The sequence below is a fragment of the Chaetura pelagica genome, unplaced genomic scaffold, assembly GCF_000747805.2.
Source record: "Chaetura pelagica isolate M959 unplaced genomic scaffold, ChaPel_1.0 scaffold141, whole genome shotgun sequence".
Taxonomy (NCBI): Eukaryota; Metazoa; Chordata; class Aves; order Apodiformes; family Apodidae; genus Chaetura; species Chaetura pelagica.
Window position 1 is genome coordinate 1248208 of NW_009952059.1, and position 20867 is coordinate 1269074.

Sequence of the window (20867 nt, forward strand, 5' to 3'; positions counted from 1 at the left end):
GTGTCACTGCTGTCTCCAGGGAGGCACACAGCATCTGCTGGCTGGGTGGGGCAGCCCCGGGCCCGGCACCTCGGTGGTACCCGGGCAAGGATGGAACCCAAGCCGAGAGAACCCAAACAAACCCACTTGCCCGGGTGGGTCAGGGTGGGTTTTTTTTTTTATCCTGCCCGTCTTCCCCGTGTTTCTCCCATCCCGGGTTTCTTCCCAGGAAGAACCTTCGTTCCCAGGAACGACCCCATCCCTGCCCTCCCGCTCCCGAAATCACCAGCTTTGTGCCTCCACCTTGAGCCTGATCCAGCCCCCCGACTTGTGGCCGAGCAACTCCAGCCCCGTTTGCAGAAACCCGACCAGATGGGCGCTTTGTTTTTCCCTGCTGATGGGGGGGGAAAGGCTGCTCGGTGAAAGGGCCCCATTACAATGCAAATACCGGGGGGGGGGGGGATGTGAATATTCAAAGCCCTGCCCCTCTTTTGAAGCTCTTTCCATAAATTTATAGTGCTTGTATATGCTTTGCTGCTCTGGAGTGGAGGTTGGTTAACAGAATCCTCTCTTTTTTTTTCTTTTTGGGGTTTTTTTCCCCTTTTTTTCTGCCAGCTTTTGGAGGGTTTGGTTGGTTTTTGGGGAGCACGGGGAGCTGTGAGATTGGGGTGCAAAGCAGCCGGCTCCGGGCTGCAAAAAATTATGACCCTGCTCAATGGGGAGGAGGAGCTGCCAGCTGTAAAGCTGACTTTGCTGGTGACCCTTGAAGAGCTGGGCGTGCTGGGAAGTGATTTACTGGTGTTTGGGTGTTTCCTTGTCCTTTTAGGCTTCCCCCACCCCTCCCTGCCTTCGGTTTCTTGGCACGAGCCTTTGTGGAGCTGCTGCTCCCCAGGAGGGGTTTGGGGGTGGGCTGAGCTCAGAAGTTGCCTGAGACAAGCAGTGGTGTGGGGACCTGGGGGTGCACACAGGGAATCCAGCTGCTTAACCACAGCTGGGGTGGATGAGATGGTTCATTAGGGGAAGGAGATAATGAGTTAATTGAGACAACCCCAGCTCTGGCTTTCCAGCAAGAGCTCAAGGGTTTGGTTTCAGTGGCTGCTGGGCCATCTCATCATAAACCCTCACATTAAAACCTGGGGTCCTGGTGGTTTTTGCCAGGTGGTTTCACATGGTACCAGTTGTCCCAGCCACAGAGGGAGGGACAAGTTGCTCTTCACCATGGCCTTGCTTGTGGGCAACAGGGTGGATGATGTCAGACAGTTATATCCTGGGGAGCTGGTGCTTGTGTTTTGGAGATGTCCACGTGATGTCACTCTGCTGGGCACTAATTACCAGGTTGTTGTTTGAGTTGAGGTAATCAAGAGTAGCAGCAAAAGCAGCGTTTTCCTCACTGTCCCTTGGAAGAGGTGAGTTGCTCAGGTAGCCCGTGGCCCTTGAGAGGGGTGGGTGGTGATGCAGCCCATGGGCAGAGCATCCCTGAAACCTCCACGCTGTGCATGATGCTGTTTGCTTTAATACCGTTCTGCACCAAAAAAAAGAAAAAGAGGGTGTTGTGCTAATTGCCTTGTTTTTTTTACTTGATGGTGCTATTGATTGACCAGGCAGTCTGTGTCCTTCCTTAGCTTGAGGCTAAAGCTTGGAGGCTGATATTGATCCCAGGCACTTAATATGCAAAGCAGTAATTACCATTTAAGCCTATATTGTTTGAGTTAAATTTAGCTGAGAATTTAGTCCTATCAGGCCTCTGCATTGTGCACCGGGAAGGTTATCTGGCTCTCAGGAGGGGGTGGATTTAAAGGCAGGAAAGAAAAGCCGGTGAAAACTTCCTCTTCTCATCATCCCCGAGCACTTTGCTTCCCGGGACTCGTTAAAGGGAGAAGAATAACGTGATTGATTCCAAGCAGCTCTTCTAAACCTGCACCTTCCTGCCCTGTCTGCTCCAGCTGGCCGTTTTGGGCCACTTAACACCCCACAGAAGGGCAGCTATAAATCTGCCCCGAGTGATGCCCTCTGTGGGGAGAGCAGCCCCTCTCCTCCTCAGAGGGGCCCGGGGAGCCCCGGCTCAGCTGCTGCCCACCCACCCCTATTATCCTGCCTGCTCCGGGCCGCCCTCCTGCATCTCAGCTGCTGGCCCATCTGGAGCAGAGATGAAAGGCTGGGGTTTAATTCGGGCTTTGTGTGCCTCTTGTGCTTCCCCAGCCCCATCTCCCATCCCCAGCAGGCAGCTCCACGCGGGTGCCTCTGCCCTGCCTGGGCTCTGATGCCCCTGACCTCATTATTTTGACTGCTGGGTGATGCCAAGGCAGGTGGGAGGGCTGGGTGCTTTCCTCTCTCGTTTGTTGGTTTGTTTGGTTTTTTTTTCCCCTTCCCTGCTGGAAGAGCTGCTGAATAATTCAGGCAGGAGTAGGCATCTTGGGTCACCTTGCTGGAGCCAGCTCCCTAAGATGGAGGTTGCGCGGGATGCGCGCGGGAGCGCGGGGCTGCTGGCAGCTGCCCGAGGGTGACAGGCTGCAGGCAGGTGAGGAGTCTTGGCCCCCCCCCTCCCCCCCATCTCTCTTGATTTGGGATGCTTTTTATGCTGGAAAGCACGAAAGCCCCTCTCCCCGGGCTGCAGAGGGGTGGCTGGGTCGCTCGCACCCCGCGGGCTCCGGCTGTTCCCTCGCCGTGGGGACACGGGAGGCTGTGGGAGACACTGTGTCCTCACCAGAAGCTCACCCAGGCTGCAGGGGCAGGGCTGGTCCCCAGGCAGGGACTGTGCAGCTGGAGCTCTTGTCCTTTGGGCGTTGTGTTTTTCTTGCTGGTTTTATGGACTCCCCAGTGCCCTCCTCCCTCAGCCTGGACTCATCCAGGGTAAGTTGTTTTTGGGGTTCCTGCTGGTCTGGCACTGGGAGAGGGTGACTCCTGTATTCTGGGTGCTTGGGGACACGGTGGCAGGGTGGCATTTAGCCATCTGCCCTGTCTAACTGGGGGAACTGGTTCTGGTAGTGTACAAGTAGGGTCAAATGCTGGAGAGGTCTCTGGGGAGGCAGGGGGTGGCTGACCCTGAAGAGGTTCAGAAATGCCTGGGAAGCTCCAGGGGTCAGAGTCACTGTTGCAGCTACTGGGGTGTATTTTGGGGCTATTGGGGTGCATGGCCAGGGCTCTCCCAACACTGGTAGCCCACAGCAACTGGTATTGAGCCCTATGTGTGCTGGACCGTGGATGCAATTGGGAAATGGGGTTGTCATTGTGAGAACCAGTAAACTAGCTTGTTGCCTTCCTTCTGCCTGCAGGCACCTGAGTTTCTGGGTGTTGGCTCCTCCTCTGTGCCACGGGTGGAAGGCAAATGTGTCTGCACCCTTGTTCCTCCCTGCAGCACCTCCCTGGGTGATTTGCTAAAGCAGCTCAAGAGGCTTCTGGGGAGGGAACCAGGGGACACCGAGGGCAGAGCGATGTGGGGATGGGGCTGTATCTGTGCTCTGTGGAGGTCTGATGGTGCTGCTGCCCTGCTGTCTGCCCTGGAGAATTCCCAGTTTCCAGCCACGTTGGTGGGACAGGGTTTGCAGATTGTCCTTTTGCTATGGGGTGCTTGGGTGAGCTGATGTGGTGGTTCATGATGCTCTTGAAGATCGGAGTGATCCTCAGGCATCACCAGTGACAGGGGTGGCTGCAGGAACCCTGTGGTGCTGAGATGCAGGAGGGAGGTGGCTGCCCCATAGCAGGGCTGGATGGTGAGGGGGTTCAGATAGGACCATCCTTTGGGAAACGTGGCTGAGACAACCTGCAGCAGTGTGGGCAGAATAAAATTCACACAAGACCTGGCTGGTGCTTGGGCAATGGCCTGAGGCTGGCCAAGCATCCTGGGGTTGTGTCTTTGGGGTGCCAGGTCCCTGCAGTGCCCATTGCCACTCCATATGCCCTGGCCCATATGCTAACTGCTGTGGTGCCTTTTGTGTCCCCCAAGGTGGTGGCATGTCCCCTGTGGTGGCCAGGTACCCCAAGGCTGTGTCCCATTGTTGGTTACTGCTGGCCTGAGCCAGCAGGGAGCCCTGCAGCCAGGCTGGGTGAATGGGTGCCAGAGGAACCCTTCATCTGGGACAGGGAATTTCCCTCCCAGAACAGTTCCTGGGGCTGCGATGCTCTGGGTTGTGCTGAGATGAAAACTTGTTGACCAGGAGGACAAAGCCCTTGGGTGAGTGGTGGGGAACCCAACTGGGCTTTGTTTGCTGGAGACCTGTTGTGTTGCTGCTGTGTCTGCATTGGGGCCAGCTCTGCTCTGGGGTTTGCTGCCACCCCAGCAGTGTGTCCCCTCTCAAACCCTTCTCTGCCTTCAGGCAGGGTTTGACCTGAATTACCTGGAGGAGAGCAGGGCAGTGTGTGCCACGGGACTGGGCAGTGACCCAGGGGGGACATGTCCCTCCCCAGGGCACCCTGTGGCTCTGTGCTGGGGTGGTGGAGAACAGCAGGGATGTTGATGGGGTGTTGGGGGTCCCTGCACCCCAGCCAGTGTAAAAAGGAGCATGTTTGTCACATGGATGTGTCTTGTGTACATGGTGGCTGGTTGGCCTGGGGTGTTGGTACCTCCTGCCCTCCCCACCACAAGGCAGAGCCCCACACTTTGCTCCCTGCCACCAGCGAGCTGTTGCTGCTGGGATTGTTGTTTATCTTCTCATTCAGGCCAGCAAAGCATCACCTGCAACACCTGGGAGCCAGTGGAGCTCAAGGGAACAATTTTCCCCCTGCGGCACCTCAGCTGCTCCAGCCGAGCCAACCGAGCTGCTCATGGAGACAGTGTGAGGTGGCAGGTAGGGACGTGCCCCCCGGGGCTGTCCCAGCCACCTAGGCTGTCCCCACCCTGAGAATTTGGCTCCACAGGTCGTTTTCTACCCAGCCCCCCCACCCCCCAATTGTTCTTTCTGTTGTTCGACCTCTGGCTTCGCGCAGTGGGATGGAAAGAGGCTGGAGAGGGGAGGGTGGAAAAGCTCCAGGTTCGCTTCGTGTGGATAAAAACCTGCAGCAAACGGGCTGGTTGGGCTGCCCTGGTCCCAGCCCTTGGGTCCTCCTCCCCTGTGCAGAGCGTGGTGGTGCAGCAGCCGATGCTCCGCAGCCCCGTCTCTCCCCGCAGGCTGGCGTGGCAGGCTATGGGATGGATGAAGCTGAGCAGGACCAGTATGAAGCCCGCCTCAAGGAGCTCTTCGACAGCTTCGACAGCACGGGCACGGGGTCCCTGGGGCAGGAGGAGCTCACTGACCTCTGCCACATGCTGCACCTGGAGGAGGTGGCCCCAGCGCTCCAGCAGACCCTGCTCCAAGGCAACCTCCTAGGCAGGGTAAGGCTGGGGTGTTGGTGGGGTGTGTTGGGGTGGTCTGGGGCTTGGGAGCAAGGTAGAGCTGGGCTTCTGCTCCTGGGTGTCTGGGAGGGTGATGGGAAGAGGCAGAATATCTGTAATGTCATAGAACCTCAGACCAGTTTGGGTTGGGAAGGGACCTTCAAGATCATCCAGTTCCAACCCCCCTGCCATGGGCAGGGACACCTCCCACCAGCCCAGGTTGCTCCAAGCCCCATCCAACCTGCCCTTCAACACTGCCAGGGATGGGGCAGCCACAGCTTCTCTGGGCAACCTGGGCCAGGGTCTCACCACCCTCACAGCAAATAATTTCTTCCTCATCTCTCCCCTCTTTCAGCCATTTTCAACCACCCCTCCCTGCCCTTGTCCCAAGCCCCTCCCCAGCTTTCCTGGAGCCCCTTCAGGCACTGGAAGCTGCTCTAAGGTCTCCCTGGAGCCTTCTCTTCTCCAGGCTGAACACCCCAACTCTCCCAGCCTGTCTCCAGAGCAGAGCTGCTCCAGCCCTCAGGTCATCTTCACCTTTGTGAATATGCAGGGTGGGCACAGGGTGGCCTCTGAGAGCAGTAACAGGGAAGGAAGGTGCTTGCTGGTGTCTCCTCTGCCTGGAGACAGCCTGAAACCTGCAGAAAGCACCACTTTACACTCAGCCTCATGTCGTGGCATTGTACTCAGGGTGGGTTGTCCCAGTGTCCAAGGCCAGACCAAGTGCTGGGTCCCAAGCTCCAGCTGCCTCTGCCCTGGATCATCTCCCCCTGCCAGCTCTCCAGGTGCTTGGGATGCGATGGGGACCCAAAGCCAGGGCTGCAGCCTGTGACTGACCCTGGCTTAAGCTGTAGTGAAGCCAGTGGTGCCACGTGGTGTCACACCAGTTCCTCTAAGGCAGAGAATATTGCCCAAGTGCAGGAGTTGCTGCCTGAGCTGCTTTTGTCCGTGTTACCTGGTGATGGTGTTCACACACAGCTGAGGTTATCCCAGGCCCACCTAGGACTGTTTTTTGGGGACAAATGGCTGCTTTCTTCTGCAGGGCTGCAGTGTCCTGCCAGCCTGTGGCTGGTGAGCTCACTGTGCTTTCCAAGGCTGTTGTTCAGTTGTGGTTCAGAGTGAAGTGCCAGGGTGTAGAGCAGAAGCTGCTCGCCCTTGGGGACCTTCGTGTTCAGCATGGATGTCCTTGGGCCTCCTGTGTTGCCTCCTTCCCAGCACACTGCTCAGATTGCATCAGATGCTTCCCTCAAAATCACCCTGAAATCCCATCACTGCTCATTACAATCAGAAACTGCTGGGTAGGGCAGCCTGGCTGCTTCAGAGACACAAGCTCAGCAGCCCTCCTGACTCCTGCTTCCTCTCCAACTGCAGCCTTCCTGCAACAAAATTAGTCCTTTAACAAAAACAGCCTCCTCCTCCTCGCCTGCCCTGGGGCTGTAGCTCCTCTGACAGTGGTGCTGGAGCATGGATGGATCCAGATGGAGGTTTCTGACCCGTGGGGTTGCAGAGGGGCATTTGCTGGAGCAGCAGAGACTCGGCGCTGTTTGGAGCTTCCCCTGCTCAGATGCTGTTACCTGGCTCTGCTGCTCAGGGGGTGATGGGATGGAGAGAAAGGAAGAGGAATTCTGAAGATGTCTGGGGCTTGGAGCAACCTGGCCTGGTTGTAGGTGTCCCTGCCCAAGCAGTGGGGTTGGAACTGGATGGTCTTGAAGGTCCCTCCCAACCCAAACCAGTCTGGGATTCTGTGATCCCTGTAGCCTGCTCAGAGTGACTGAAAAGTGAAGTGCAGTAAATGCTCAGCCCAAGGGCACCAAAAAGCTCCTGCTAAAGCCTCCAAGTGCTGGGTCACTGTTCCATCCCCATCCTGGGGCACAAACCATCCCAAGGAGCACTTTTATTTCATTCCCCCTCTTTGTCTTCGGGGACGGTTCTCGCTTCCAACCTGCGATTTTAATGTCAGAATCACCTCTGTCTCCAGCCTTTCCTGGGTGCCTCCCTGGTGTCCCTGCTCGTTAGCAGGGTCATGCCTGAGCCTGAGCCTGCTCTGGCAGCATCCAGTCCCCTGGGTTTCCTAGGCAGCACCTCGGGAGAGCAGCAGCAAACATGCTGCTCCCCCAGCACAGGCTCCTTGCACCTGCCCTGCCGCCTCCTTGCCGCAGATGGTCCCTCTGGGAGGTGGAGCAGCCTTTGTTTGCCCACACTTCCAGGGGCTGGGTTTTATGGGAGGGGGGAGAAAAGGGGGGGAGTGATGGTTTTTGTCTCCTGAGGGGCGACTCAGCAGGGCCACGTGCTGGCTTTTGTGCTGGGGGCTCTGCTGCGGGGATGGATGGGGATGGAGTGGGAGCTGAGCCAGAGTCCTGGAGAGGAGCTGTGCAGGCTGCATCACCCCCCTGGCTCTGGGGGGCTTTGGGGGATTACCAGGTCCCTCCAGGGTCGGGTGGGAGTGTGTCCATCCAGCCCTGGCTCGCAGACCATCCCAGAGCCACCTTCCTCGCTCACAGCGAGTCCTGGGATTCCTCAGGAAGGCTGTTTCCTCAGGCCCTCTGGCACTTGGCTGCAGGACTGAGGGGATGGGTGCAGGCAAACCTGTCCTGTCTCCTCTGGCCTCTGTGGGGACGTTTAATTCCCCCTCTTGGGGACAGCGTGGCTGCTGGATGCAGGGGTGACTGCTGCTCCTGCCTCAGGGACAGGGGTCAGTTGGGCACCTCTGGCCCCTGCCCAAGGACTGTCCTCTGCTGCTGCCCTCAGGGAGGGAGTTCAGGTTTCACCCTGCATGAGCAATCCTGCAGCAAGGACACTGCAGCCTGGGGTTTCACCCCTCGGCTCCCTTTGCTCACCTCTTGCCAACACCTTCCCTCTGAGCCCCCGGGGACTCTGCTCCCCTTCGTGCCCGGTGGCTTTTGGTGTGCCAGGCAGGGACCTTGGTTGCAAGGCTGCCCTGTTCTGATGGCTTCCCCACCTGACACTCCTCTGCAACCTTCTGGCTGCTGCTGCTGGAAGGAGTTTGCAAGCAGGGACAGGCCTCTGGGAAAAGGACTCTTCTCAGAGATCAAGGACAGGGACCTGCAAGGAGCCATGGGTGCTGGTTTGGCCCAGAGAGACCAGGGTTGGAGGCTGCTGCTTTGCATTGCAGAGAGCAGGAGGTAGCTTGGCACATGCACGTTCTCTTTCTAGTGCAAATAGCTCAAAGGCTTCATAGGAAACTTGCTTTTAAGTGGGAGTCAAGATTTCTCAAAGGTGCTGGGGTTGCTCAGCAGCTTGGTTGGACCCTGGTGACCGTGGGGAAGCTGGGTTGGGCTTCCCATGTCTGTGTGCAATATTAGTCTTGTTTGCTTCTGATGTGCTTGTTTGGGGAAACTTCTCCTCACCAGGGAACTGATGTGTCCCCAGTGCTGTGCAGAGCCCTGGTCTCTCTGTTGGTGCACAGGGACATGTGTCCTGCCCCTGATCCATGCCCTCTGGGTGGGCACAAACATGTCCCCTGCCATTGCCTCCCTAATTCATCTGGGTTTAGGCTGGTTTGGATCAACCCTCGAGTTATTGTTCGAGGTCCCCATGAGCAGATGCACAAGCTGATGCTTCCAGAGTACCCCAAATTCAGCCGAGCACATTAAACTGAGCATCAAACTTTAAATGCTCCCGTGCTGTTGTGCTGCTGAATTACTTTCTGCCTTGCATGTGTAAAGTTTTTGGGTTGCCTTGAGTGTCTGAGGCTGCTCCCCAGAAGCAGATGGTGCTTTGTGTGACACTGCTGCCTGAGTGCTCTCCTCCTTGGGGCTGTCCAGGCCCATCCTTTCGCTGGGAATATTCTCTAAGCAAAAACCAAAGGCTCTTGCTGCAGACTTGTGCCTGTCACATCCCTGGAAATGCCCCTTGCACTGGCAAGGATCCTGCAGCCTCCTTGGCATGAGCTTTCCAGGCAGGAATGAGACTCTTCATCACAGCACACTGGTGCTTGGAGGCAAGTAGAGACTGAGCACATGCATGTGGGGTGATGTGGGCATTGCCTGATCTGCGTCTCCTGGGGGTGCACATCCCTCCTTCCTGCACCCTGGGTGAGATGGATGGAGTGAGGGTGTTGCTGGGCAAAGTGGCAAAGAATTACTTTAAAAGATGAGATGGTGCTTGTGGTTCAGCTGTTCTGCAGGCAGGTACTTTAAGCACAGCTCCCATTTTAACAGTTGCATTTATCTAAGTGCTCTTGTGTACAGATGCAGCATCCAAGGTCAGTCGTGCACTTTCAAGCAGATACTGTTTTTCCTGGTTATCTGATTAGGATGGGCTGGAGGTTTTCCTTAAGAAAATATCCCCCCTCCACCAGCTTGGGCTCCATCTGCAGAGCTGGGTGCTGCTGCTTAGAAGGAGTTGTGGGCCCCCCTGTCCTGTCTCTCTGCTGCTGATTTGCATTTTCAGCCCTGGGGGGGGGGGGCTGGAGGATGGCCACCTCCTGCCCCACAGCCTCACCTTCTGTGGGCTCCTCTGGCCGTGGTGGTCATGGTGAAATCCCTCAGTGGCCTCCCTGCTGGATGGAGCCATCTGTCCCTTGTGCAGCTGCAGCCAAGGGCTGGGCCCCCCCTTCCTTCCTCCCTCCCCTTCCTCAGTGCTTCTTGGCAAACACAAGTTGTGGGGCTCGTTCGGCTGAGACAACAGGGGAGGTGTTAGGGGTGCTCTCTGCACCTGCCTGGGTGGTTTTACTCTGCCTGTGTTTGCACAAGTGGTGCAAAGTGATTTTTATTTCATTTTCTTGCTGCTGTGAAGTCCCTCCCATCCAAACCCATCCCCAGCACCTGTCTGAGGGACTGGCCTCTCTCTGTCCCCGTGGCTGTTGTCACCAAGATGATCCCACAGGGGGAGAACCTGTTATTCGAACACCCTCATCTTTTATTCATCCTCATTGAGTCTAAATGTCAAGTCTTTTTTAAACCAGGCAAACTCTCCTATCTCTGTAAACTGTTCCTTTTGAAGTACACCAGCCCTGGGAAGTGAATGGCAGCAATTAGTATTCAGATGAAGGCGTCCCTGACAAGTTTCTTTGCAGAGCACATTTCTAACTGTTTAATTACTGGGGCAGCCTGTGTTTAAAACCGCAGAGGTGATTTGTACCCCCCAAGCTGGGGAGCAGGGCTGTCCCCTGTGGCTGAGCCTCCCCCCCAGCTTCACTCTTGTCCCCAGCCTGCTGAGGAGCACGTTGCTCTTTTTTTTTGGGCTGGTTTGGCTCCAAAAACAAGCTGGTGAACTTCAGACCTGAGCTTTGCTGCTTGTCCCTCCCTCTGAGGTGTTAAAATCCCCTCTGAGTCTTCTGCGGGATTCGCAGCAGCCGGACCCGCCAGCAGGAGCAACCTCGCTGGGCCCTTCACATAGAGAGTCTCTTCTTCAATGCTAAAAATCCTCTCAAGACTTTATTTAGGCAAAAGCAAGCACGGCAGCCAGCTCTGCCTCCCCACTGACCCATGTCAAATAGCTTCCCCAGCTGTCTCCAGGTTTCCGTCCCCCGCGGCTGGAATTGCTGACATTCCCTGGCGCGGCTGCAGAGGATGCTCCAGCCCCTTCACAACTGTCCCTGGCAGTGAGGCAGGAAGCTTTCCAGGAAGACACAGATGGAAAAAGGGCAAGAAACCCCCCAAACCAAAACATAACACCCCAAATAACCCAGTGGTAGGATGATCCCTCCTAGTTTTTCCCACAGCCAGGCTCCGGACCTGGTATTTCCAGTCCTCGTGGAGCTGCAGCGGGGCAGGATCTGGGGCAGGGCTGCCCTGGAAAGGGTGCAACGTTGTCATCTGCTTTGGAAAGTGTTTTCTGAAGCTTAATGAGGGCAGTGGAGCATTTCTGCAACCCAGGATTTCATCACTGGTCAGGATTGGTGTCTTGTATTAGGAGCTGCTGACCCTGGCCAGGTCATCTCAAGTGATGAAGAGGCTCCTGGTCCTCAGGACGTGTAACTTCAGCTTCTTGCTGGGTGGAAAAACCCAACTACTGGCACTGAAGCTGTGGCTTTGGGTCGCTGTGGTAACAATCACTCTGTCACACCTTCATAGGCACTGGCTGTGTCTTCATGTTGCTTACTGTCACTTCTCCAGGTCCCAAAACTCAGCGAGCTGAGGGTCATTGCTGCCCCTTGCCCAGGCTCTGGGCAGGCACAGACCTGCTCTCAGCTCAGCCTGGTGTTCTGAGGGATTTGCATTACTGCCCGTCTTCCCAAGGGATTATTGGCCTGATGTTCCATTATCTGCATCAGTTGATTTCTTCCTGTCTTCCTTGTTTTTTCTCCACAGGTCCATTTTGACCAATTCAAAGAAGCACTTATCCTCATCCTGTCCAGAACCCTCTCAAATGAAGAGCACTTCCAAGAAACAGGTACACAGTAAATTCTCTAAAACAGCTCCTTTTCTTTGGCAAAGCAGATTTGGGTGGCTCTCCCAGAGGAGAAATTGCTTTTTAATGCTGTGATAAGCTCTTCTGCTTGGATGCCTAGACCCAGGGAGAAGGGAGAGTTCAGGTCCTGTGGAGCCTTGTTCCAAAGCATTTTCTGAGCTATTAGATATTTATATCCCATTACCATGATCTGAATGCCCAGAGGGGCACGTGATGTCTGCCTGCAGACAGCTACCACCACTTCAGATGCTTGAGAAGTCCCATGGCTGCTAACTGAACTGAGCTCTGTCTATCTCACAATGCTTCTGGTGGCCAGGGATGCTTGAGGAGCTTTTTCCAGCTGCAGTGGAGAGTTTACAGACAGGCAATCAAATGGCTGCTTTAATGCTGCTGCTTTTTTTCCCCCCCTCCTTGTTCTCCAGTGCTTCAGGGCTGGCCAGGAGCCAGGCCCTGAGGTGGTGGGACCTGAGGGCAGAAGCCCCAGCCTGGCAGGAGGGTTTGAGCTCTGCCTCAGGGCAGGCTCTGCTCGGGGCTGAGCCAGCAGCAGCACTGGGGGTCTTGTCTGGGGGGGCCAGCAGTGCCTCACTGAAACCCTCTGCTGCCTTTGGATGTGTCTTGTTGTGAAGGTTCTCAGGGGGAAGCTCTCTGCAAGAGCTGCTGCTGCTTGGAGACAGAGATATACCCCTCCTGTCTATTGCTGGGTTTTATTTTAAAATTCCCTTGTGTTTCCCTGGTGTCTGAGGTGATCAGGGTGATCTCAGTCCTGTTGGAGGCTTCTCTGGTCTCTCTGTTTCTCCCACAGAACAGTCAGTCTGCCCCAAAGGTGCTTCAGGACAAGATGAACCCTTTGACAAACCAGGTGGGGGCTGGTCAGGGAAAATGGTGGGTGCTACAAGTCCTCACTGTCCTGTTCTCTCCTTTAAAATATGGCTGGTTAGACCCTCAGGAGGAAGTAAGGTCACAGCCTTGGTGTGCCCCCCTCTGCCAGTGCACGAGGGGCTGGTGATGCTGGGAGCACTGGGGAGGTTGTGGGGCCCAGAGAGCAGCTCCAGCTGCAGAGGGAGGCTGGGGGCTCACACCTGTTTGTAAATCCCTAACCCTGCCCTGGGAGCAGCCCAAGTGCAAAAGCCCTGAAGGAGAGAACAGCTTAGCAAGGGGGGAGTAGAGAGGAGAAACACCAGGTTTCCTCTCCTGGAGCATCACCCTCAGCTGGAGCATCCCCCAGCAGTCAGCAAAACAACAACCTTCTCCCTCAAACAGGCTCCAAAAAACCTCACAGGGCCCAAGAGATGCAACTGATGGATTTAAGTTTGTTTTTTCCACCCCTCGTTTCCCAAGCTCTCGAGTGTTTAGAGGGAGATGGGTGATGGCAGCTCCTGCCCTTGCCATTCCTTCATGCAATTCCCAGTGCAGGTCCAGGGGTGTTGAGGAGTGAGGGGGGAACCTCACCAGTGCCTGGTGAGGGGTCGGATCTGCTGCCATCCTTTCCAGCCCCCCCAGAGCTGGCACAGAGCAGGAGGCAGCCCCAGTGAACCAGAACTAATCCAACACTCAGCATTTATGGGGGAATCATATGGCTGAGAAGCTCCAGCTCCATTTAAATACAAATCAATCTTCGAGGAAGGGGTAAATTTGGGGTTATCTCCGGGGAAATTACCAATGGAGGCTGCACTGGAGCTGGAGAGCCCTCCTTGGGGACATGTTTTGTTGGCTGGGGTTTGCAGAGCAGGTAATCAAAGGGCAGGAGGTGCAGGTAGGGAGGCTGCACCGGGCAGGCCTGGGAGGCATTTAATTTTAATGCGTTTTGACAGGTCGGTTAATGCCAAAGTCTTTGCTCCTTTTAATTTAGATCAAACTCGAGATTTGGTGAACAAGCTGCTTTGTGCTGTTGGTGTCAAACTTGTCAGTGACTGTGGAAATGCTGGTGGTGCAGCCTGCCCCGGGCTTGGGGGAAATTGAGTTAAGAGCTCTAAATTGTATCATTTAAATGAAAATTTAATTTGGGGAGGGGGAAGGGGGGAAGTGCAGAGGTTTTAAAGCTGTTTGCTGCATCTGGAGAGATGATCCTGCAAGGACCTCCATGTGGCTCCATGCTGTGGTTTTACCTGGTGACCTGAGGGGTGGGAAGGTCCCTTGGGTGTGCCAGCAGCTGGAGGGCTCTGCTCTCCCAACCAGCTGCTGCCCTGCAGCCCCCAGGCAGCTGGTGCTTCATGGCCAAGGGGACATGGCAATGCTGTCCCCACAGGTGACAGAGCAGCCCCTGGGGACACAGCAGGACCCCACGGGCTGGGAATGAGGAACCAAAACTGCCCTGGGATGCAAAAGTAGTTCCTGCAGAAGTGGCTGATGGGGTTTTCCCTGTTTTGAGGGGGGAAGAAGCAGGTGGGAGAGGCACTCAGGCTTGCAGAGAAGCTGATTAATATATTAATTCATTGTTTTCTTGGCAAGGAAGCTAAAAAGTCTGGCAGGGAGGATGGTCCTGATGGGATGTGGGCATTTTGCCTGGGAAGCAGCCCTGAAAACCAGGGCAGGCAGAGCTCCCAGTGCCGCTGTCATCAGCTCTGTCGCCTCCAGGACACTGGTGTGGGGACACAGACCCAATTGCCAACCTGAGCACCAGCCAGTTGGGCAAACCCCAGCTCTGCTGGGAGGTGGTGGGCAAAGAAACAGGGGAGACTCCAGGAAAAGCAAGAATCTCTCTTAAAATAATGGTTAATTTTAGCTCCTGCATGCAGGTCTGGAGGACTGGGACTGTGGGGGAGACATGTTAGTGAGGGGGTGTCTGGGGACAAGAACATGGATTTAAGGGGAGAGACAGGAGAAAAAAATCAGTTATGTGGGTGTTTAGGGGGAAAAAAAATAACGAGGCTTTTTTTTCCCTCCCCATTATGACAAATAAAAAGTCAGCTCTGGTTGTTGGAAGCTTGGATAGGGAGGGATTACTGGGTGGAGCACAGGATTACAGGAACACCCAGGGCAAATTAAAGAGGAGTTTGATGAAATAATTCTTTACTGAAAGAGTTTTCAGACATTCAGACAGGCTGCCTGGGGCAGTGGTGGGGTCACCATCCCTGGAGGCATTTAAAAAATATGTGGACATAGCTCTTCAAAACATGGTTTGGTGGGCATGGTGGGGTTGGGTTGATGGTTGGACTTGATGATCTTGGAGGTCTTTTCCAACCTGAATGATCCTGTGATTCTGTGTATGGTCATGATGGGTTGTTGGGGTTCTTTCTTCCCAGCACACAGAGTTACCCTCCCAAGGAGGAGCTGGTGGGGATGATGTCCCTGTGGTGGGGAAGGCTGTAGAGCTCTGGCTCTGCAAGCAGACCTGGATGGGGACAGGTGTAAAACCAGTGCCACCACTGGGACATTTGCCTGCAGGAAAGCTGGGGAGGGGCTTTTGACCAGAGAAGACAGTGACAGGACAAGGGGTGTGATGGTTTTGAACTGAGAAAGGGGAGATTTAGGTTAGATATTAGGAAGAAATTCTTCACTCTAAGGGTGGTGAGGAACTGGAATGGGTTACCCAGGGAGGTTGTTGATGCCCCATCCCTGGAGGTTTTTAAGGCCAGGTTGGACAAGGTTTTGTGCAGCCTGGTCTGGTGGTTCCCTGCTCATGGCAGAGGGGTTGGAGCTTGATGATCTTTAGGGTCCCTTCCGATCTTAATGATTCTATGACAGGGGTGATTTAGGCACAGGCAACACCCCTGGGCCAAAATGCCTGGGTTTTGGGTCACTGTGACCCTGCTGCCCCTCCGTTCCACCTCGGCTGCTGAGCCTGAAGCATGAAACGGGGACAAGGAGGAGTTTAGACAGTACCTGGTGTCTCGGGGGATTAGGGTTTAGCAGATCCAAGCTGCCATGTGCTGACTGCTTTCGGGAAGAGGATCCCTTCCCTGCCACATCTTAAGCAGCAAAGAAATGGATGTTGCCTCTGAACACCAGGCTGGCAGGGCTGAGGGGTCCTCCTCTAAACCCGAGAAGACAGTGACAGGACAAGGGGTGATGGTTTTGAACTGAGAAAGGGGAGATTCAGGTGAGATATTAGGAAGAAATTCTTCACTCTAAGGGTGGTGAGGAACTGCAATGGGTTGCCCAGGGAGGTTGTTGATGCCCCATCCCTGGAGGTTTTTAAGGCCAGGTTGGACGAGGTTTTGTGCAGCCTGGTCTGGTGGTTCCCTGCTCATGGCAGAGGGGTTGGAGCTTGATGATCTTTAGGGTCCCTTCCGATCTTAATGATTCTATGACAGGGGTGATTTAGGCACAGGCAACACCCCTGGGCCAAAATGCCTGGGTTTTGGGTCACTGTGACCCTGCTGCCCCTCCGTTCCACCTCGGCTGCTGAGCCTGAAGCATGAAACGGGGACAAGGAGGAGTTTAGACAGTACCTGGTGTCTCGGGGGATTAGGGTTTAGCAGATCCAAGCTGCCATGTGCTGACTGCTGCCGGGAAGAGGATCCCTTCCCTGCCACATCTTAAGCAGCAAAGAAATGGATGTTGCCTCTGAACACCAGGCTGGCAGGGCTGAGGGGTCCTCCTCTAAACCCCCTTTTTTCTGCGCTCGGTGGCTTTGATGCTGGGGCCAGGAAAACGCTGCTCCCCATCAAGGGGAGCCCTCCCACCCCCTTCTCCTCCTCGCCAGCGTCTGAGGGCAGAGCAGGGGTTTGAAATGACTTATCTACTAGCTCAGAAAGGCAGAAAATCAAGTGTAAATCTCCAAGCGTGGAGACGTGTGACTGCGGAGCTGGCCGGGGAGGGAGGAGTGAGCTGGGGGAGCCCTGGCTCCCCTCTGCAGTGCTGAGACCTGGGGATTGCTTCTGAAATGCAGGTTTGGGGTGATGCTTGGTGGTTGTTTGGTGCTGGTTTTGTTTTTTTTTCAGGGGACACTTGGGGGTCCAGAACCCCCCCAGGCAGTGGGGCAGGAAGGCAAGGGGCTCCCTCCCTTGGCAGCTCCTGCTCCATCCCCCTCAGCCCAGGGGCAGTTCAGGGGGGCAGATCAAGACCCCAGTGTCTAATTAGGTGCCAGCTCCGGAGTGTGTGTTTTACTAAGCCCGTGCATTGCCGAGGGCTGTAGGCAGCAGTGGGAGGGGTCGACCTATTTTCTTTTCTTCTTCTCCCTCCCCTTCCTTGTCAGCTTGCCAGCTGCACAATAGTGAGGGTCTCTGAGAAGCAGCATCTTGCCTTGCTGCTGGTTGTGGAAGCTGGTGGGTAGCAGAGGCCAGGCTGCAGCCAGTGCAGCCTCCCCTCCCTGCTCAATACAGGACATATTTGACATTATTTGGAATAAATAGCCCAGGGGACTGTCTCATGTCCATCTGCCTCACTGGAAGCGTTGATTTTTTGACATCCCTCTGGTTTTTCTTACGAGTCTTTAACAGCACGTGTGGCTTGAGCAGCTCTTTCCATCCTTCCCAGTGAGCTTGGGTTGGAAATGAGAAACTGTTCAGCTCATCAAGGAACTTTCTGCATTTGGGGAGCATGAGTTGCTCTTTTTTTGTTGGCATGTATGCTCAGCTTTCTTTTATGGCTGTTCAGCCTGGAGAAGAGAAGGCTCCAGGGAGACCTTAGAGCAGCTTCCAGTGCCTGAAGGGGCTCCAGGAAAGCTGGGGAGGGACTTTTCACCAGAGAAGACAGTGACAGGACAAGGGGTGATGGTTTTGAACTGAGAAAGGGGAGATTTAGGTTAGATATTAGGAAGAAATTCTTCACTCTAAGGGTGGTGAGGAACTGGGATGGGTTGCCCAGGGAGGTTGTTGATGCCCCATCCCTGGAGGTTTTTAAGGCCAGGTTGGATGAGGTTTTGTGCAGCCTGGTCTGGTGGTTCCCTGCTCATGGCAGGGGGGTTGGAGCTTGATGATCTTTAGGATCCTTTCCAACTTTAATGATTCTTTGATTCTATACATATGGGGATGGGAGCATCAAGGGCACTGGCTGCTGATGCAGGATGAGGTGCCTTATGCTGGTGCAGTGCCTGTGGCCCCATAACAAGAGGCTTTGTTCTTCACCCTGAATGAATTGAAGGTGTATGGAGACTTGCAGGGGAAGAGCTGAAACCCCATGTCAGGGGTTTCACCTTGGCTCTGGAAAGGGGATGTCAGGGTGGCTGAGCAGCCAGTGGAGATGGGATCCCCTTGGAAGCTGGGCCCAGGCACAGCCTGGTTCAGCTTTGCATGGCAGGAACAACCTTTCTGCTCCTCTCAAGCCATGAGAGATCACCTTTCCCTCCCGGGGATCTTCTCTGGGTTCACAACTCTTTAGCTGCAAAGGCAAAACAAGCCATGTGCAAGTGCTCAGACCAGAGAGGAGAGAGGGAAACCGGCCCCCAGCCTCCAGATGCTTAAACCACAGAAGCCAGGAGATGCTCCCGTTCCCGGTGTGCTCCTCAAGCACTGGCAGGGTGGCACAGCACCAAGCCTTGGGTGTTTCCATGGGCAGCTGGATTTTTTTCAGCTGCAGCAGTGGTTGAACACTCTGTCAGGGGTGGGTGGAAACAGGATTCTTCTGAGCATTGGGAAATCCAGAAGGAAATGAAGACGTAGCTTCATTATTGCTAAATTATGGATTCTTCCTTCCTCCCTCCATCTTTCCAAAGACAGATGGGCACTGAGGTGTGTTTCTGGCTTAGAGGAGGGAGAATTATTTCTCCACAACACCCAAGCCCCCCCAGCCCTCTTCTGCAAGGGCGGGGGAGATGGCAGGGAGAGAAATAATGGGTGAATGAGTCGCCACAAATATTAGCATTTCAGAGAGAGCTGCTGGATGGAGATTGTTCACCACCGGGCAGGCTTTAATAGGAGTGATAAGGTTTGCTTTTGTTCTGGGGCTCTTACTTAATCAGCCTGTCTCCCTGCGATTTTTCTATCGGGCACACTTCATCACACAACTTTCATGTGGGAGTCCCAGCTGCAGCAAATCTTGTTAAAATGGGCCTTGTTCAAACACGGGCGCCGGGTTTGTTCCCTAGAGCTGCAATATAGAGGGCTGGAGCGTGAGGCTGGAGGAATCAAAGGGCTCCTGGTCTTGTGTATTTTATAATTCATTGCATAGCTAAGTTGCAGAATATTTTTTCCTCTAACAAGCTTGAAGCCTTCTTCCATATCTAAAGGAATATTATCCAAGGAGGCATTTGGGCAAAGGGGGGAGGGTTAGAGACCCGCTGCTTTCTGTGTACTGTTTGTCAATGATTGAACAGCTTCCCTCTGCCTTATTAGTATTGCACTCTTGCATTTATTTTTGTGCCAGAGCACTCTGCAAATAAAATTTTAAAAAGCTGCTGCTCTTGCCACTGCCTCAGTGGCAGAAAAATAAAGATGATCAAGTCCTGGGGGGGGTTTTTGATGGGTAAGGTTAGCAAAGACTGAGACAAAGCACGGCAGAGAGCCTTTCCCTAATTGAATCCCTGGTTAATTTGGTCCTGTGTTTAATTTGCCCCCTGCTCCAGACGTCGCGTGACTCTTTGCTGAAAATAGCCCCAAAATGTGCTTATTTATTTTGTGTTTTGATCCCCTGTCTGTGAGTCTTCCTGGATAATTCAGTCCCCAAAGGCAGGAGGTTGCTGCGGGAAGCTGGAGCCGGGGAATGCGAGCGGAGCCGCAGAGACCCCTGTAATTAGAGGATGACTCCAAAGGGTTATTTAGATCTTGCAGTCGGCATTAGCTGCACAGCACAAGCTGGGACCTGCCCCTGTTGTTGCCCAGATCAGCTGCTCATTGAGGCCCTGGGAGAGATGTTCTCCTTCAAACTTGCCCGTTTTTTTTCCACTTGTCCAGTTGTCCTCACGCTTTTAGTCGAGCTGTGGTTTCAATCCACTGGAAGCTGCAGTGGTCACCCAGGAGTCTGTGTAATCTGGAGAGTTGAGCTGCCTAAGTGCAATGCTGTCCCTAATTAAACCTGCCCAGCGCTGGTAATGAAGATTAGCATGAGGACGGGAGACCTAATTGACTTTCCATCTGAGGCTGGGAAGGCTTTTTTCCTTGCATCTTGTTAATGGAGCAAACTTGATCTGGGAATTGGGGAAGTGTGAGGAAGATGGAGCCTTGATTCTACTTCCCTTTTTCCCCTGGGACAGGCTGCCCAGGGAGGTTGTGGAGTCTCCTTCTCTGGAGACATTCAAAACCTGCCTGGATGTTTTTCTGTGTAGCTGATCCTGTTCAAGCAGGGCAGTTGGACTAGATGGTCTCAAGAGGTGCCTTCCAACCTTGATGACTCCAACTCTATGATCCTGCACCAGTGTTGGTTTGGTTTTTTTGGGGAGCAGGACCCATTCCAACCCGTCAGGGCAGCAAAAAGGAGCAGCCACTGGTGGCTACCCAGGGGGAACGGTGGTGCTTGAAACGCTGCAGCTGCCCCAGCCCTGTGTCCTGTCACCCAGGAGCTGGAAACAAATTCAAGTATCACCTCACTGATGTGCTCTGTGTTGGAATTTCACAGATTCCTCCCCGGAAGCACAGCCCAAGTACATCAAGGGGGGAAAACGCTACGGCCGGCGCTCCCTGCCCGAGTTCCAGGCGTCGGAGGAGGACTTTGCCGAGGTGACCGTCATCGAGCCGCTGGGCCAGGACACCTGCCCCACACACACCTGTCCCTCCAGTGGCTGCCAGCAGGTGAGCGGGAAGGGGCCGGGTGCTGGGGGGAGCTCCCCCCCCCACCTGTCACTGCCCCCAGCATAAAGGCATGGAATCATTAAGGTGGGAAGGGACCCTAAAGATCATCAAGCTCCAACCCCCCTGCCATGAGCAGGGAACCGCCAGACCAGGCTGCACAAAACCTCGTCCAACCTGGCCTTAAAAACCTCCAGGGATGGGGCATCAACAACCTCCCTGGGCAACCCATTCCAGTTCCTCACCACCCTTAGAGTGAAGAATTTCTTCCTAATATCTAACCTAAATCTCCCCTCTCTCAGTTAAAAACCATCACCCCACGTCCCATCCCTCCCTGTCCTTGTCCCAAGCCCCTCCCCAGCTTTCCTGGAGCCCCTTCAGGCACTGGAAGCTGCTCTAAGGTCTCCCTGGAGCCTTCTCTTCTCCCGGCTGAACATCCCAACTCTCCCAGCCTGTCTCCAGAGCTGAGCTGCTCCAGCCCTGGGATCATCTTCCTGGCCCTTCTCTGGACCCTCATCATCTCACTGCCCCCCACACCACCCGAAGAGGCTCTGGGTGACCTTGGGGACATCCCAGCCAAGGCGATGGTTGCCCTCCTTGCC

General features: G+C 54.8%; 1 protein-coding gene across 1 annotated transcript in view; it reads left to right on the top strand.

Annotated features, from left to right (window-relative positions):
• Nucleotides 1-5104: 5104 nt before the first annotated feature.
• NIN (ninein (GSK3B interacting protein)) overlaps nucleotides 5105-20867 on the top strand; it is a 57042-nt gene continuing 41279 nt past the window's right edge. The window contains exons 1-3 of the mRNA XM_010004068.1: nucleotides 5105-5287; nucleotides 11563-11644; nucleotides 20096-20268. Coding sequence (XP_010002370.1) covers nucleotides 5105-5287; nucleotides 11563-11644; nucleotides 20096-20268 — 438 coding nt within the window. The remainder of the gene's footprint in view (nucleotides 5288-11562; nucleotides 11645-20095; nucleotides 20269-20867) is intronic.